Here is a 17,401-nt window from a genome sequence, read left to right on the forward strand (position 1 = left end):
TAGGATTGTCTTGAGGACCATACCTCTCTATTTATATAGAGATAATTCATAATTCGGCTCCTCATCGAATTAGGAATTAATAGGTTTATTCACACATTAATTTTTCATAACACTTATGCCCCATATAACTACTTTATGCCCAATTGATCACATAAATACACGTGTGACGCTTGAATAATTCTTATGTGTACATGGCTTCAAATCAGGGCTAGGTTAGATGACAACACAAAACTTTTGGAGTTCACCGAAAAGCTTGAAGCCGCTTGTGTTGGGACAGTGGAGTCAGGGAAAATGACCAAAGATATTGCACTCATCATTCACGGCTCATGGTATATTTCAACAATTTCAATTATTGCCTTTAAGTCCAAGTTCTAATCAAGATTACTAAGATTTACGTTTGTTTGTTATCGGGTTTTCCAGGCTTTCACACTTCATGAACACAGAGAATTTCATCGATGTAGTCGTTGATGAGCTCAAAGCAAGACTAGCATCAAAGCTTAAGAAACTGAAGAAATTTGGTAAAAATTTGAATGTCTCAGTTCCTCAGTCTTTTATCTGTTAGGTGGGGTTGGCTATTTGGGTCGGTTCAGAGTTTTGTTATATTCGGTTCGGTCAGGTTTTTTCGGTTTTGCACTTTCAAATCCATTCACTTTTTTGGGTATTTTTGGGTTTTATTTTTGGTATGTTCTGGTATTTTGGATATTTTTCTGAATATTTTTTGATATTTCAGATATTTCGAATAGTGTATCTAAAACTCACTAATATTTGTGTGTGTCCTTCCGTATTTCGGGTATTTTCGGTTCGGTACCGGTTTTGTTATGGTTCTTTCGGTTCTAAAGTGTAGGATCCATTTGAGTATTTTAAATTTTAGGTTTGGTTCGATTTCCGTACTTTTGGGCCGGTTAATTTCCTAGTATTACTATTATATAGTATTTTAATGAAACTAATAATAAATATTTTTATCTGAGTAATATAATATTAGAAAATAGTTTAAATAGTTAAATAATAATATAAATTTCAAAAAAATATATTCTAAAATGACTTTGATTTTCAAAAAAAATTTATTTACCATTTTACAAAAAATTTAAATATTTATGGTTATTCTAAAAAATACCACACATTTTTTCTAAGATACCACAAAGTATCTAAGATTTAACTTTACTAACCTTCAAATTAAAGCACCAAACGATCTTATAAACTTAATGTTATCTTGAATATATAAGAAAGGTTGATAGTTACCTAGTTAGATCTCAACATAAACCATCCGAGAAACCAAAGGTTGATCTACTCTTGTCCGCTTGGTTTACGACAACTTCCACAAATTAGGACGTTCCTTAAAACCCACCATGAGTTCAGCATCTGCGACAGTTCTTGCACAAGTGGCACAAGTAAGTTTTACAGTAGTTTATGTAATAACAAAACTTAGTGTTGTCAAAATGTGATTCTAACAACACTGTTTTGTTACTACAACAACTACAGTGAGACTCAACCGTGCTATTTTTGCAAGAATTGTCGTAGATATTAGACTGATGGTGGGGCTTTAAGGAATGTATCAATTAGTGGAAGTTGTCGTAAAACTAAACAGGCAAGGATAGATCCACCTTCGGTTTCTCGGATGGTTTCTGTTGAGATCCAACCAGGTAACCATCAACCTTTCTTACATGTTCAAGAAAACATTGCGTTTGTAGGATCGTTTGGTGCTTTATCTTCATCTTTTGATGCTGTTGTGGTATAATTAAAGTCAGATTTAGATTTACTAACCTTAAAATTAAAACTTTTGGATTCATATAGAGAACTAGTATTTAAAGCTTAATAAAATGAACTTTTTTATATATATATTTTACCTTTCATATTAGATTGGATCGATTATCAGATTATTGTCCCATCCCTAAAGACGATAAATTTCTAGAACAATTTTTCTTAATAGAGGTTTTATATGAAATTTAGATAAATTAAATTGAATTTTTTTTACCTTCTTGATATACAAACCCTTGGAATCACACAGCTTGGATCTATAAATCTAATTTTTCGGACGTACATATTTATCCTCTAAATTAGAAAACTAATCAAAAATCAAATTTGAATTATTAATAAATATATCTTATTATATTATTTTGTAATATGAACGATGGGAGGAACCCAATAGCGATGCCAAAAGTAAGGTATAATAAAATCGAATCTCAAACAAATAAATATTTTATAAATTCACGCACCCAATATTACAATAGAAATTTTAAGAAAACTATATATTATATATAGATGGATTATGTTTTAATTTCTCATAGAGAAAGAAATCAAACAACTAAAAAAATGTTAAATCATGCTTTTAAATTTCACAACCTAACGAAATCATATATATAAAAAAAAAAAAAAAAGCAGAACTTACTTCTTTAATTACAAAGGTATTTAAACTTTAATCAAGCATCAATAAAATAGCAAATCAAAGTGATAAAGTACTTACATTAGATTCATAGCTCAAAATCTGAAAGTTACATGAGATCCTTTGGCTCTTTTTACAAATCCCTAAATCCAAGTATAGTTATGGTTAGTAAATATTTGAATATTAAAAATAAAATAAAAAAATATATTGAATACTCTTATTTTTATAAAAAAGTAAGAGCAATGCGAGGAACTCCCAAGCACCAACGATGCAAAAGAAAAATCAATTCAAACGCAAATCTATATTTGTAAAGATTCACACCCACCCAATATCAATATATAAAATTGAAAAAAGGAGATGATTACATACATATACAAAAGGAGATAATTACATACTTATATTCACTCAACAATTTGTTGAGATATCTAGTGAGTTTGATTTCCCTCACATTCTTCGTCTCAATTGATTGTGGATTCGATAAAGAGAAGAAATGGGAAGGAGAAAATATCACTTTACTCATGAATCTTAGTTAGTTTGGTTATGAAAAATACGACACCTAACGTGTTGAGAGCATATATAAAACGAAAAACAAAATGAAATTAGTCCACAACATGACTCTTTTTTTGGAAGTAAATACAGAAAATAATTCTCAAGTAAATCCAGTTTAACATAATTGGAATAAAATAATTTGGGAAACATTTTCTAAAAGGAAATTCAGAATTTGCTTTTATTACGAAGCAATAAAAGATTTTTTACTTAAACAAAAAGGTACTAAACAATAAATAATAAAATATAGTTTTAACAAAACATTATATATATCAACTTTAACTTTCTTGGAAGAAAACATATGACATGATTTCGGTAGTCAAGAAAAAATGTGAAAAATGAAAATATTTTTCAATAAATAAATTCTAAGAATTTGTTGGTTATTTATAATATTTCATTTAAAAAAATTCAGAAGTAATTTAGTCTAAAGGAAATGAAATATTTTCAATAAAAATAATAAAATACAAAATAGTTACAAAACCAAGTAGAAAGAGAAAATTTTGTAAAATTAAGATTTAAATTTCGATTTTTTTTTGAAATATTAAGATTTATATATATATATATATATATAAGGAAATACAGAAATACAGAAATTTAATAAATATATAAACATAATTTTAAATAGATTAAGTTCTATGACTTCTATCAAAGTTAGTTCTTGTCCAATTTAACTGTTTTAGAAAAAGAAAAAGATTTACATTAGTTAGTCAACAAAATAATAAAGTATATATGGAAATGAATCTTTGAATAAAATAAAATTTAGAGCTCTACAATTTTATATATGAAAAATAAATTTTAATATTGATATTTATTACCTTCCGAAAACCTTCCAATGCAACTAGAGTTATTTATTCTTCAATTCTCGGTTTAAACCAAGAGTAACCGATGTGGTCAGGTCGGTTCTTGGTTTTTCTTTGATTAAAGTTTGTTGTACCGAGAAAGTCATTGGTTTCAGCCTTTCACGTCTTCCTCAAATCTAACTCGATCATTTCATTTCCTCCATCTTCAAAGATATTTTCTATGTATTCATTACTTGGATCTTGGGAACATGTTAATAATTCATGTGGGACAAATTTAGGGATAAAATAAAATACCAAACCCACAAATTATATGGGTTCTTAACTTCCTAGTTCTGATTATCTGTGACAACATCAAATGCCAAAGAGTCGATTCACTTATATCCGTCCAAATAAATAAATATTTCAGAGACACTTTTAAACCAATTTCGACATCATAATAATAATTTCATACGCTGCATGTAATTCGCTTTACACTATTTGTGATACCGCCAACGAGTTGCCCATAGAAACCGTAGATGGTATGTTTTAGCTTCTTCATTCCTTGAAAGAGTTCCATCAATTCTGAAACCAAAAAAAAAAAATTGAAACTTACATAGAAAATTTGATCATTTGGATAGTAGTTTCTTACCCAGAATAAAACGTAACCGAAGGTAACTCATTATCATTACAGATCTGGAGATTATCGACTTCTCAACAAAATCTGGAAAGAACAAAACCAAAATATATAGCTTCATCCTTGATAAAATTGAATACATGTTTGAATAAATTATCGAAGATCAAACTTTAAATAATTCTCAAACAAAGTTACCTAGTTCAGAAGTTGGTTTGTAGCCAAGCCCGTATACCGCATATTTCGCATAAGCTAGTAGTCTCACCCGTTGTGGAGCACCTAACTTCAGAGTGATTGAACGTATGAGTCCACTGAGATCGATCAAAACAAGGAGGTCATAAATAAAATTATTTCCAGATTCAATTACTAAATAACCGAGGATCGAGGATTGTACTCTGTTCGCAGTACGGTTAGAAAGTCAGGTGGAAGAGACCCCATGAAAGTTGTTACATCTTCCAATCTCAGAAGCTTGAGCTCTTGTTTCAGTTTTTGCCTCTCTTGTATAGACATTCCTTTTCCCAGTCCTGATTTGCTATAACCAAGAAGAGGCAGGAACAAGAATAAGTCCTTTTGCATGTAACAATGTAAACGACACCCAAAATATGCATCGTTGTCTCTACGGTCTTATTTTCATACTTTATCTTCAGGATCAACAAAGTCTAGTCTACTATTTCAGTTTTACTACAAACAATGCTGGAGAGAAAGTGCGCATATATACCTGTCACTAGTTCTTCCGGTAAAAATGACGGGGAAGAATTTGGCATATTTTCCAACTCCAAACTGTTTACCTAATTCTTGTATCTTGTTCGAATCAAGAAGAATTAAAGCCTCCCACAACCGACAAAAGTCCCGCCTAAATCCTTCATCCAATGTTTTACAGTTCCCGTGGTCTAGCAGAACTTTTCATCCAAAGGTAATTTTCAAGAAGATTAAAAGTTCTAGGATTATAATCTGGAAACAGTGAGAGGTCATAATAGAATTACGAACACAAAGTACCTAGAGAGAAGCCATTCTGGCCTTCAGGAGAAACTAGTATATTTCCAGGATGCGGATCGCCATGTATGAACCCGTGAACAAATATCATTTCAGCAAACACTTCAACCAATACTTTAGCAACCTATTGTAATTTGGGAAAAACTTCAATGCTTCGACAATCATAAGCTTATATTTGACAGGTCAAATGCTCGCTACAGACCAAAGCTGCATTTCATAACTTATGCAAAAGAAGTCGTTACCAACCTTTTGTGGACTTACATTAGAGCTTTTGAGGGATTCCACATCATCAACCTGAAACCTAGGGAAATTTGAGTTGGTTGAACATACAAGAATTATAGTATGCACGAGAAGCTGCATGAGGATCTCTAAGAATATAAAACATAACGTTTTAAGTTATACGAGTAAACCACAAATGAAACTCAAAGAGGTCTCGGGTTCGGAAAATTTATCCCAGATTCAAATCTATAGCAAAGGGAAAATCAAAATATATTGCGTTTTGAATTAATCACAGATACTGTATGTCAAGTATTTATTGCATAAAACTTCATGAGATTCTATTTTTTTATTACTACACGAGTTAAATATCTGAAATGATCAAGTGCTTTCTAGGCGTTATAACCAAATTCCAACATTCTTTTTCCAACACTGTAATTCTTTTAAGAAATTTATGATTTTTCCGTTTTTCAGCCTTTTAGCTATAAAGCTTTGAATACCAATCTCATTCTAACTTTTTTTAAGGAATAAAATTGTTAGAGAATGCTTCAGACTTCATTCTTCACTTATTTCTTCTAACGGAATAACGAATAATTCAGATCTAGGATTACAGATAAACTGTATAATTGACTAACTGTGTTGAACATCATTACCTTGAAACCCTTGCAAAACTGCATTGTCAGGACTTGAGTAGTTGTGAACTCCTGAATATTAATATGGATGACGATATTAAGAAAACAAAATGCTGACACCAAGCAATCAATGATACTGGTATAGTTATGAAAATTCTCAAGTCATACCCAAAACACCGTAGGAATTGTAATCATTTTGTTATGTTTGAAGTTTTTGGCAATTCTCTCTGAATTTTTTGCCTCCTGTATAAAATCTGTGGACAAGAAAATTAAAGCAGAAATGAAATCATCAGATTCACTATACAAAACTCCAGAGAAAGAATGTAATGAATATTCTACAACACGTATTGTGTACATATAGGCCTCACTGATCTTGACATTTTCAACATTTGAAGATTAAAACACAAACACATGCGCATAATGCAGTGCTTGGTTCTGAAGTTTTAGTTTACTGACCAAGTTCCTGGGAAATTGACTTTACGAATTCATAAACTAGCCAATCAAATCTGTATTCTGGAAATATCTGCGAAGTGGAAAAGGAAGAAAGAACTCTAAGAAACAATACGCGGCTGCATACGATATGCAGCCTATAAATATATGAATCAGAGATGCACAGACAGTTCATGTAATTGCATCATCAATCTCAATTAACACCTTCCACAACAACACAAGCTTAGGTCACAATCACCGGCAAAACTAATGAAATTAGAAGGAAGTAAAATAACGAAGTCCTCGTAATCTGACCATGCCCAAGCTTTTCGCAAGGCAGCATAAACTAATGCAGCACACTGGAAATATTTTCCGAACTCCAAATCTAAAGCCTCAAATATTTTATCATCAAAAAATCCTATTCCCATCAAATTCCAGTATCCTAGATCAGTTAGTTATATGACGTCAGATGTCTATTCTTTCGTTTCATATTTTATAAACAGCTTGTAAGAAAACATATTTTGTTACAATCGAACTTCATGTTCTGGTATAGATATAAGGTAACAAGAAAATAAATGCACCTTTGCCACTGATTTTGAAAGGAACGACATGATCATTGTATCTAACTTCATGTTCTGCTTCAATCCAGGGTATTGCACCTATTTTAACACCAAAAATGAAAACATGGTGATTCTTCCAGTTGTTGCAGAAAGAACATAGCAAAGTAAAACAGTTATCGTTATTAAGAGTTAACCTTTACTGCTACTTCCTGGTGATTCTTCAATACAGCATGATGTACTTGAGCAATAGATGCTGCCGCAATTGGTTCCTCATCAAAAGATAAAAATCTGACATTTTAACTAATAGCAATGTTAAAACCTCTTTCAAAAACAGACGTCAAGAAAAGAAACAAAATCTGACATTTAACTTGATACATAGATGATTTTGGAATAACTCTAAAAGACTTACATCTCTGTGAGATTTTGACCCAAATTACTTGTCAGAACGTGCTTTATTTCTTGAAAATTACAAGGAACTGCCTTCAATGATTTTACAAGATAAAACAAATTAGAAACAGAACAAACAATTAGAATCCTTTCTTCAGACTGTAACAAAGACAGAAAATGTTTAAGGACTTAATTATAAAAGTATTCTTACCTTGTCTTGCAACGACGAAAGAGCCAAAGAGTACTCTTTCGGAACCAACTTCAACGTAGCCACAAACTGACCAGCTTTCACATAAAAACCTTTATTACTTTCACAAAGTTTAAGAATTCGTTTAGCAGACCGTGAATGAACCTACACAATCAAAATGACCGAGTGTCACCATATGACATAGTATACAACTAGTGAAGTAAACTGAAAATCGCAACAATCAATCATATCACTACTCTAATAACTTGCCTTCCCCGGTCACAAATAATTCGATCAGAACGTAATGTCAACTACAAGCAAATTGACCTAACTTTTGTGGATAACTAAACTCCTAAAGCCATTGATAACAACAATTCCTTGAAACAAAACTTAACACGATGTAAAATTTGACCACCAAAACTTCGAAGCAGTATCGTTTATGAATTTAACACCTCTGTTAATCTCTGAAGATACTCATCGGAATCTGCTGGTAATCTACGCAAGCTATACTTGTAATCGGCGACAGTGAGAGTGATCTACAAGTAGAGAACAAGAGATCGAATGAATGATTTGGAAAGAGGAAATGGTGAAACAGATATAGATAAGGAAGATACGAACGGAGTAGATAGCGCGAGAAGAACGGACTACGCCTTCTACCGCCGTCGCGAATTTATTGGAAGGTGAGTCTCGGAAAATAGAGACGGCGGCGGCGCTGCTAGTGACGGCAGTTAGAGCTAGGCCGGTGATTGTGAAAGCAAAGATCGGAGACTTGGATCTCCCGGTAAATTTGAATTTGCGGAGAATCTCCATTTTTGTTGATTTTTTGGGTTTTGGGTTTTTTTTTTTCGTAGTAACGGAGAAGAAGACGAAGAAGCTACACATTTTCTAACTACTTGAAAGTCGGGTCGGGTCGATCGGATCAATTGACAAGGTAATGGGCCAGGACCCGGTTAGACTAATCCATGTGATTTTAATGGGGCAAGACCGGGTTACACTAATCCATGTGATTTTGATGGAGTAACGGAGTTGTTTAGCTGCGTTGTTGGTCTCCGAACAAATTGATTCATTCCGATTAATACTATCCAAACAAAATGATTCATTTAACAAGTACGATTAATATTGGTATAGAAGAATGGTTAGTGTAAACCGGAAAATCAAGTGTGATAACTGGAAATTCAGGCCCGGCCCTGTCATAAAGCAACTAAAGCACAAGTTTTAGGCCACCGAATATAAACTAAATTTCAGGGCCATATTTTTCTAAATGTTATATTGGTTCAGTGGTTATATAGTCCAAAAGTTTATTGTAGGTATAGAATTCGAATCCTTCGTAGTCACAGTTCCTTCTTTTTGGGGGTAATATTTCGAGCTTCTCTCTTTAATTATCTCTGTATTCTTCTCTTCCTTCCAGTTTTTTTTAATAGATTTTATTTGCTAAAGTGCTCATGCTAATCATTTTCGTAAGAACAACAGAACTAATTACTAGCATAACTGTGAGATTCAATACAATATATAACTGTGAGATTCAATATCTATGTTTACGAATCACGATCACGAAAATGACAACAATTACATTTCTGTATATAAATTTCTGATTTAATCTATTATTACTCGACTATGAAAACCTAACTAATCACTGAATTTGCTGAAGAAAAGATTAGAAAAGTTTATTTTTGTGAGCGGAAATAAATTAGATTGTCTTACGTTGTTAATATATTTAATGTTTTTTTTCATCAACGATATCTGATGATTTTAAAAAAAATTCTAATGTTTTAATGTTAATTTTTTTTATCATTAGTATAAGAAGTCCACATAGTTTAAGCATGCTTTAGGCCATATAATGTCAAGGACCGGCCCAGACTGGAATACTCCACTATGAATAGAGACTCTCATTGTAATCAACATTTAAGAGAAATAACATAATCTTTCGTCATCTTCTTCGTTTGTTACTTGATTTTCTCTTCAACAATTAATTAATACTAACAAAAGTAAAAAATAGACACTTAATGTTTTATCCATTACTAATAAAAGTCCTAAAATCCTTTCTTCTAGGGCTTGGGGGTGGTGGAAATGGTGGAGGGAGTATCATCAATAGCATCTTTGGTTTTTTTTTTTTTTTTTTTTTTTTCCATCAAACACCATTTATATTAAGTTATCGGAAAGATAGACTCTCCGCTCGGGAGAGCCATTCAGGAACCGAGTTGCTTACATGGGAAAAGAGGCTCTTTCGAGCCCGAGCTTTTTTCGCTAAACAGTCAGCTCGAGTATTAAAACTACGAGGAAGAAAACGAATACTAAAAGAAGGGAAAAAACAATGAAGAGACCGGAAAGAGGCCAATTCTGCTGCACAAGTTGGCCAATCTTCTTGATTATCGAGAAGTGATATCATGTCGGAGCAATCTGTTGCGAAGGCGCCAGAGGTGACTCCTAGAGAGATCAAACATTTCATTGCCCACAACAAAGAATCCACTTCCGCATGGAGCGGTGAAAGACTTTTCCTCGAACTCTTGAGACCGAGATGAAGGATCCGATCTTGATCAACTAATACCCATCCATGTCCGCTTAAGGTATCCTCTAAGTGCCATGAGGCATCCACCTGGCATTCCGATGTCTGAGGATGAGGGGAGAGGTTCAGAAGCGGGCGTTCAAGAGCCTCAGAATTTGATATATAACATTCAAAAAGGTTTGTTTCCAGACCGATGCTTCTTTTAAGGCCAAATTTAGAATCTCGAGGGGAGGCTCCCTAATGTTTTCGAATACAAATCTATTACGGCTTTTCCATATATACCAAAGTATCCATGGAAAGCATCTTTGGTTACGTGTGATAAAATGATGTTATAGTAAGACTTCAAGTGATTAACGTCAGAATGTAGCGCTTCAACAAGTTTCATGGTTCTCTTATATTCTTTGAGAAAAATGCCGAAAACAAACATTATCATTATGTCTACGGCTTTGCTAACAAATTTGGTTCGGATTTCTATAATAAACCGTTGACAAACTTCACTTATCACTTCAGCTATATTGCATTTAGTAGCCTTCCAATATGGACCACTCATAAAATTTCTACTACCACTAGAACCACGTGCCTCCGCGAGTCACTGAGAACGCCCTAGTACCACCTCTGCGAGTCACCGAGAACGCCCCACGAGAACCACCTCCGTGAGTCACCGAGAACGCCTTAGTACCACCTCCTAGAGTTTCCTAAAACATTACGGCAGATCGGCGGCATGATTGGAATCTAGGTTCTACTCTTTGTTTCATAATTAGACGCGTTGTTACGTACTAAAATTGCGTTGTTGCCTATGAAAGTTGAGTATCGTAGTTGTTTAGACCTTAAATTTAGATTATGCTAATCGTAGATAAATTATAATTTCATGTACGAGTTTATGAACCCACTAAATGAAAACGTCTAATTTGATTAGCTGAGTTATAAATACAAACTACGACATGATCCAATATCCAAAATATAAAACTTTATTTTTTTAAAGAATAAACTGCCACTAGTATAGTTAATACTATTATGGGTTATGAATCATCATTTAAGAAATTCATTCACAAGAGTGACAAACTCTTCATCCTTGATCACTTTCCGACTCCAAACATCGGAACTTTTGTACTAAAAAGAAACCCCAAGAACCTCATATCCCAAACAAATTAAAGGACAAAGTACTTGTTTCAAAAATGGATTAAAAAATTGGATTCAATTAAGATATATGTGTTTATCAAGCAAGACTTGTAATAAATTAAATGCAAACTACAACATGATCCAATATCCAAAATCTAAATCTTGTTTTTTTTTTTTTTTGCAAAATAAAGTTGTTACTGTAGTATACATCATGGGTTGAAACATTTTTTTTTTGAATGTAATGTTAAATTATATTCAAAAGAAAATAAACGTTTTTACATCAAATGCAGCGTGTGTTTAAAAACTTAAATCTGAAAATGTTCAAGAAACAGAAAGATTAACTTCTCGATTTGAACCAAAGTTGAAGCCCCTCCTCATAGCGCCTATCTCCAGCTTGACGGATTGAAGATAGTTGGTACCGGATTTGCTTATCAGTCCATGCGATCAATTGTGCCGCTGAGTTCGGTTGCTCTCCATGCCGCCGGCAGTTTCTTTCTCTCCACAAGGTATAGACAACAACTTGGAAGACGTAGCGTTGTAGGTATTGTTCCACACGATTTGGTTGAGCTGTTGAAATGTAGTCCAGAAGCAAGCCCCAATCTGATGTGTATCTTTGTTTAAATACTCCCTTTGCAAGAGCTGCCCATATTTCTGAAGAATAGACACAAGAGAAAAATAAGTGGTCTCTTGTTTCTATTGGATGTTGGCAGAAAATACAATCGACGGATGAAGCATCCGCCTTCCACTTGAGCATACGGTCTCCCGTTGATAGCCTTCCGTGGGCTGCAAGCCAAGTGCAGAAAGAGTACTTAGGCGTAGAGTGAGTGAACCATACGCCTTTGTACCATGGAACTTTGCTTGTTAAAGTTCGAATGCAGTGCCATGTTTCCTTGGTTGAGAATTTGGCATTGAAAACATCTTTTTGCCTTTTCCACATCACCTTATCCTCTGCTGCTGTTCTTTTGTTCCGGGCTACAGCTAAAGCATCCTCAATCTGATTTAGACACTCTGTTCGGTGGCGTCTCCGGCGATGGTGAGTCCATGCCTCCACCAGATTCATTCTCCGGCCAATCCCCATGTCTATGAGGCCACGTTCCCCTGTAACATCAATCAGCCTGCCCAGCGGTGACCAACTGTCATACCAAAAGGATGTTAGCTCGCCATTTCCCACTTCAACTTTGCATAAAGACTTAGCAACCTCTCTGTATTTAAGTAACTTTTTCCAAATCCATGAGCCTAGGCTCGCGGTCTGTTTTATTACCCAGAAAGAAGCATTTTTTAGCATATTTTTTTCTAGCCACGTAACCCAAAGAGACTTGCTATGCGAGACTATTCTCCACACAAGCTTGAGACAGCACACATCATTAGCCTCTTTCAAAGAACGCAAACCAAGACCTCCCTCCTCCTTTGGTTTACAAACTATATCCCACGAAATCTTTGCTTTTGTCGAACTCATTTCAGTACCGGACCAAAGGAACGCATAGCACATTTTGTCCAGTTCTCGTATACAATTTCGTGGTAGTCGAAAAGCCGCTAGCCAGAAGTTGCATATGCTCCAAAGGACTGAGCTAATAAGATTTAATCTTCCTGCGTAAGAGAGAAAACGAGACGTCCAGGACGTGATTCTTTTCCTGATTTGTTCAAGTAGTGGTAGGCAATCAGTGCTGGAGAGGCGTTTGGTTACCAAAGGGAGTCCCAAGTAAGTTTGATCAAATCAATCGTTGTCTACGTGATGTGCTCAAGCGTGGGGTCGTGGATCTTTATCTGTGGATAAATGGAAAACAAGGATATACACTGCCTTTCGAAGTTTTCACTTGCGAGACAATTACTAAACTTTCACTAGGGTCTAGTTTTGCTATTGACATTCTCCCCGAGAATGCTCTTCTTCCAGCGCTCAAGACTCTCTCTCTTTATTACATTCGGTTCTATGAGTTTGGTCGTTGTGCGTTCAAAACGCTTCTTGATGCGTCTCCTGTGCTCGAGGAACTAACCGTGTGTGGTGTAAACTGGGAACTTTGGAAATGGTCCCGCACTGTGTCTCGTTCTAGCCTTAAGAGACTTACTATAATGCGTAAACAGTGGGATGCTTTTGATGATTCTGATTTTAATAGCATTAGTTTTGATACTCCGAGTCTTGCCTACTTATATTACTCTGATTATGTTCCTAAAGAGTATCTAAGTGTTAATCTCGACTCCCTTGTTGAGACTAAGCTCTATCTTTGTCCGGAAGAAAATTATATGTGGGGTGAAGGAGATGAAAAACGTTTCAATCCAATGAATCTGCTTCATGGGCTAAAAAATGTCGAGACTCTTAACTTGTACACTATCATGACTGCAAAGGTATCGTTTTCACTCTCTTTAAAATTTTACAACTACTTTTCTAAAAATGCTATACATTTTGGAACATTTATTATTTGACGTATAAGAATCAAAATCTTGCTAGGTAGTTCTTATGTTTCTAATACTGTAATTGGTTGGTTTTCTTATGTATATGTTTCAGATGTTCTATGTCTTCCGTGAAGCACTCCCAGTGTTTGAGAAGCTGTCTCATTTAACTGTTAACCTCTCTAACTTCTGTTGGTCTTCTATGCCAATGCTGATCAAGAAAGCTCCAAATCTAAAGACTCTCAACATCAACGTACGTATGAGTGCAATCCCAAAAGTTCATTAGATACTCATATATAACCTTGAATCTCAAGTCTTCTGCGTCTTGTTTCAGGGTCCCTTGCACAGTTGCACTATGAGAGTTACTATCGTTGTGCAGGAGATATTGTTTGCGAGTGCGTGGCAGAGTATTCTTTCCTAGTATCATGTCCTTTGGAAGTCCTAAAGATAACCGAGTACTATGGTTGCTTTAGAGAATTGATGCAAATGAAACATTTCTTGGAGAAATTGTTATGTCTTGAGCTCGTGGAAATACATTCTCAAGCAACTGGTGAAAGAAAGCTGAAACTCATAGCAGATCTTCAAAGGCTACCCAGAGCTTCGTCCAAGTGCAAATTCGAGGTCGTTTCCTAGATTGGCTTGAGTCTTTTTGTTCGTTAATTCAGCAAAATTAGGTAAAACTCTGTTTGGCATAAGAAAGTTTGTGTTTTTATTTTTCAATCTTTTACGTACAAACTTTGATACAAACAGCTTTGCACCTTCGTACCTCTAAGTGGCTGTTGTATAATTTATTTTTTTCGTGAAACAGTCGAGTTTTTGTAAGCCCCCGAGCTAACTTCTGAACTCTGTTTACTTGTTTAGGGTGAGAGCTTCGTGTAGATAACTAGTATGATAGGCTTTGGTGATAATTAACTGTCGTTTTATATATAATCATAAAAACGGTTATGAATCGTGTGTTCAACATTGCTAAAATGAAAAGGAGTTAAAGAATTTTTGATTTGGTTAATACTTAATTTAAACCTAAACTAAACCGGAATTTGCGTTGGGAGTAGCTGATTACAGCTGGCGCAAAATGATTGGCTTTAAAGCTAAATGCTTTGTTTTTGTATCCGAGTATAAAAAAGAGCAAAATTGATCGAATAATAAAAATTCAAAATTTCTCTTGTCGTCTTCCTTTGTTTTCTCTGCTTTCAAGAAAATGCTACGACTCTGCTCTAGTTCTTCGTCAATTTCTCTTTGAAGATTCAGTTTCGCTTCAGAAATCTTTCTGCAGATTGAGTCGTCGTCTACCCAATTTCTGCAGATTTCGCTTCGGTTTTCTTGTTTCTGCATAAACGCGACTGCGATGATTTCTGGGTTTCTGCTTCATTTCGACATGTGAAGTAAGCTCTCGTATGCTTTGAAATTGATATAGTTTGTCAATTGCGGTTGATGTTGGAGTCAATTCGCTGAAGGTTCCATTAGAAATTGAGGTTTTCTGGGTAGTGAAAGAGGGTTCTTTAGGGTTTGCGAAAAGAATGGATAGAATCAGTAATTTACCAATTGAACTTAAGTATCATCTAATCTCTTTCCTTTCGGCAAAAGAAGCTACTTGCTTGAAGTATGCCTCCAAGAAATGGCTGAATCTGGTTAATATCATACCGCTTGTTGTTGATTCCTCCTTTTCTGCCATTAGTGGAAGTTTCCAAGATTTTGCTGATCGAATACAATTGGCTCGACGTGCCAGTCACCGTATGAGGAGATTCTCTCTAAAGTTGCAGTCTTTGGATTTTTCTCAGTATAGTATTGTCAACGATTGTTTACGCCAAGTGTTGGGGTGTGGTGTCTTGGATCTTGAACTGGACATCAATGTCAAAGGAGATTACTCACTGCCTTTTGAGATCTTCACTTGCAAGAGCGTTGTGAAACTGAAACTAGGGTCTGGTTTTGTTATTGACATTCTCCCTAAGAATGCTTTGCTTCCTGCTCTGAAGACTCTCCTTCTTGATTCAGTTCGGTTCGAATTCGATAATACTGGTGGTTGTTCGTTTACAAGGCTTCTTTCTGCTTGCCCTGTGCTCGAGGAGTTAGTCATAGATGGCCACAACTGTGAAGATTGGAAATGGTCTCGCATTGTATCTAGTCAGATCCTTAAGAGACTTACTATTCGGCGTGAAGAATGGGTTCATAATGGCAATAGTTTTGAGCCTTTCAGTTTGTATACTCCGAGTCTTGAATACTTTGAATACTTTGATGTTCTCCGAGATAGGTATCCAGTTGTTTATCTCAACTCCCTTGTTGAAGCTAAGCTAGAACTTCCTCCTCTTTATATTGGGGAGTCGTATGATGTTAGAAATCTGATAAAGGGGTTAAAAAATATTCAGATTCTGCGCTTAGGAGCTGTTGACACGATGCAGGTAAGTGTTCTCTTTAATCTGTTACTCCACTGAGATATTAAAATCAAAAATCTTTCTAGACGTTAGAATGTTTATTGAAGTTATGACTGACTAGTTGTTGTTTTTTTTCAATTCTGTTCCAGCTGTTTTGGGCCTTCAGGGAAGCAGTCCCAGTGTTTGAGAACCTGTTTCATTTATCAGTTAGTACTGATCCAGCTATCTGTTGGGATGCTCTGTATATTCTTCTTAAAAGTTCTCCAAATCTAAAGACTCTCACCATTGAGGTATGACCAAAAACCCCAAAAGTTCATTGGACTCAGAAAATCTTCAGTCTCAAAATTCCCGTCTTTTTGCAGGCTTTGCACTACTATCAAGACTATCATTTAACATCTGTTTGCCAATGCTTGGAGGGGTATTCCTACTTTTTGTCCTGCCATATTGAGATCCTAAAGATAACCCATTTCAGTGGACAGATCGGAGAAATGGTGCAGATAAAGCATGTCTTGGAGAATTTGCTGTGTCTGGTGCTGTTGGAAGTTCATGTTGAGGAAAAAAGAGTTGACAATAAGCTGCAGATCTTGGCGGATCTCCTAATGCTCCCGAGAGCTTCATCCAAATGCAAAGTCCAGGTCAAGTTCGTTTGAACAAACAAGAGTTTGTTGCCTCAACATGAGAACTGTTTTGTTTTGCATCTTTTGTACATGATATTGCTCTGAATAGAACAGCTTGGTTTTCCTTTTTGTGTGTTTTGCGCTTAAAACACTCGAGTTTGTAAGACAGAGGCTAAGCTACATTTAGGTCTATTATTGGCAAGAATAAAAGAGAAAGATATTCCAATGAATAAATAGTTTTGGGGATTTAACATCCACAGTTTTGGATTTACTTCTGTTGTTAAGTAATTTGTTGATTTGATTGTTTGTTTTTTAGCAATGAACTTTGCTGCAAACGAGAAAGAATTTTTAATTAACCGCTAAAATCGTAATTGTATCCTCCTCAATTTGACTCTGATTCGGTTTGGTTTATTAAATGGTATAGTAAATTTGAAAAGCCAACATGCATATACACGTGGCACGTTTACAGTGGAAAAATCCATGTAACAAAGTCTTGTGCACAGAGGATTGTGAACTTGAAAAAGCTAGGGATTTTGAAGAAACTCTAAAGTCCAAACTCTGCTCTAGTTCCTCGCCATTCGTCAAATTCGCTTTGAAGGCATCAACATTCATGGCATTGGTACCTCAGTTTCTTCAAATATCCTCTCTAAGTTCTGCTGTTCGCTCTA

At 35.1% G+C, this 17,401-nt stretch overlaps 3 protein-coding genes across 5 annotated transcripts; 2 read left to right on the forward strand and 1 right to left on the reverse strand.

Annotated features, from left to right (window-relative positions):
* Nucleotides 1-3,999: 3,999 nt before the first annotated feature.
* On the reverse strand, nt 4,000-8,595 carry LOC9323055 (uncharacterized aarF domain-containing protein kinase 1). Of its 2 annotated transcripts, none has more exons than XM_021009977.1 (16): nt 8,359-8,595; nt 8,193-8,276; nt 7,765-7,905; nt 7,576-7,646; nt 7,361-7,454; nt 7,188-7,265; nt 6,634-6,700; nt 6,346-6,431; nt 6,199-6,249; nt 5,591-5,623; nt 5,333-5,453; nt 5,055-5,235; nt 4,731-4,868; nt 4,535-4,647; nt 4,355-4,426; nt 4,000-4,287 (listed from the first exon to the last, which is right to left on the reverse strand). In XM_021009977.1, the coding sequence occupies exons 1-16, from the start codon at nt 8,548-8,550 to the stop codon at nt 4,172-4,174; spliced, it is 1,638 nt and encodes a 545-aa protein (XP_020865636.1). In that variant the 5' UTR covers nt 8,551-8,595; the 3' UTR covers nt 4,000-4,171. The 2 variants fall into 2 exon arrangements, with proteins under 2 accessions (XP_020865636.1, XP_020865635.1); XM_021009976.1 differs by having other exon boundaries at nt 5,576-5,623.
* Nucleotides 8,596-11,257: 2,662 nt separating this feature from the next.
* On the forward strand, nt 11,258-14,242 carry LOC110224198 (F-box/LRR-repeat protein At3g62440-like). Its single transcript, XM_021010043.1, has 4 exons — nt 11,258-11,350; nt 13,052-13,702; nt 13,863-14,000; nt 14,082-14,242. Exons 1-4 carry the CDS (start codon nt 11,258-11,260, stop codon nt 14,166-14,168), a joined length of 969 nt encoding a protein of 322 aa, XP_020865702.1. The 3' UTR covers nt 14,169-14,242.
* Nucleotides 14,243-14,872: 630 nt separating this feature from the next.
* On the forward strand, nt 14,873-16,986 carry LOC110230611 (F-box protein At3g62430-like). Of its 2 annotated transcripts, XM_021033936.1 has the most exons (4): nt 14,873-15,179; nt 15,224-16,143; nt 16,266-16,406; nt 16,479-16,986. In XM_021033936.1, exons 2-4 carry the CDS (start codon nt 15,265-15,267, stop codon nt 16,764-16,766), a joined length of 1,308 nt encoding a protein of 435 aa, XP_020889595.1. In that variant the 5' UTR covers nt 14,873-15,179; nt 15,224-15,264; the 3' UTR covers nt 16,767-16,986. The 2 variants fall into 2 exon arrangements, with proteins under 2 accessions (XP_020889595.1, XP_020889594.1); XM_021033935.1 differs by having other exon boundaries at nt 14,873-16,143.
* The last annotated feature ends 415 nt before the right edge of the window (nt 16,987-17,401 follow it).

The sequence above is a fragment of the Arabidopsis lyrata genome, assembly GCF_000004255.2.
Source record: "Arabidopsis lyrata subsp. lyrata unplaced genomic scaffold ARALYscaffold_2, whole genome shotgun sequence".
Lineage (NCBI taxonomy): Eukaryota > Viridiplantae > Streptophyta > Magnoliopsida > Brassicales > Brassicaceae > Arabidopsis > Arabidopsis lyrata.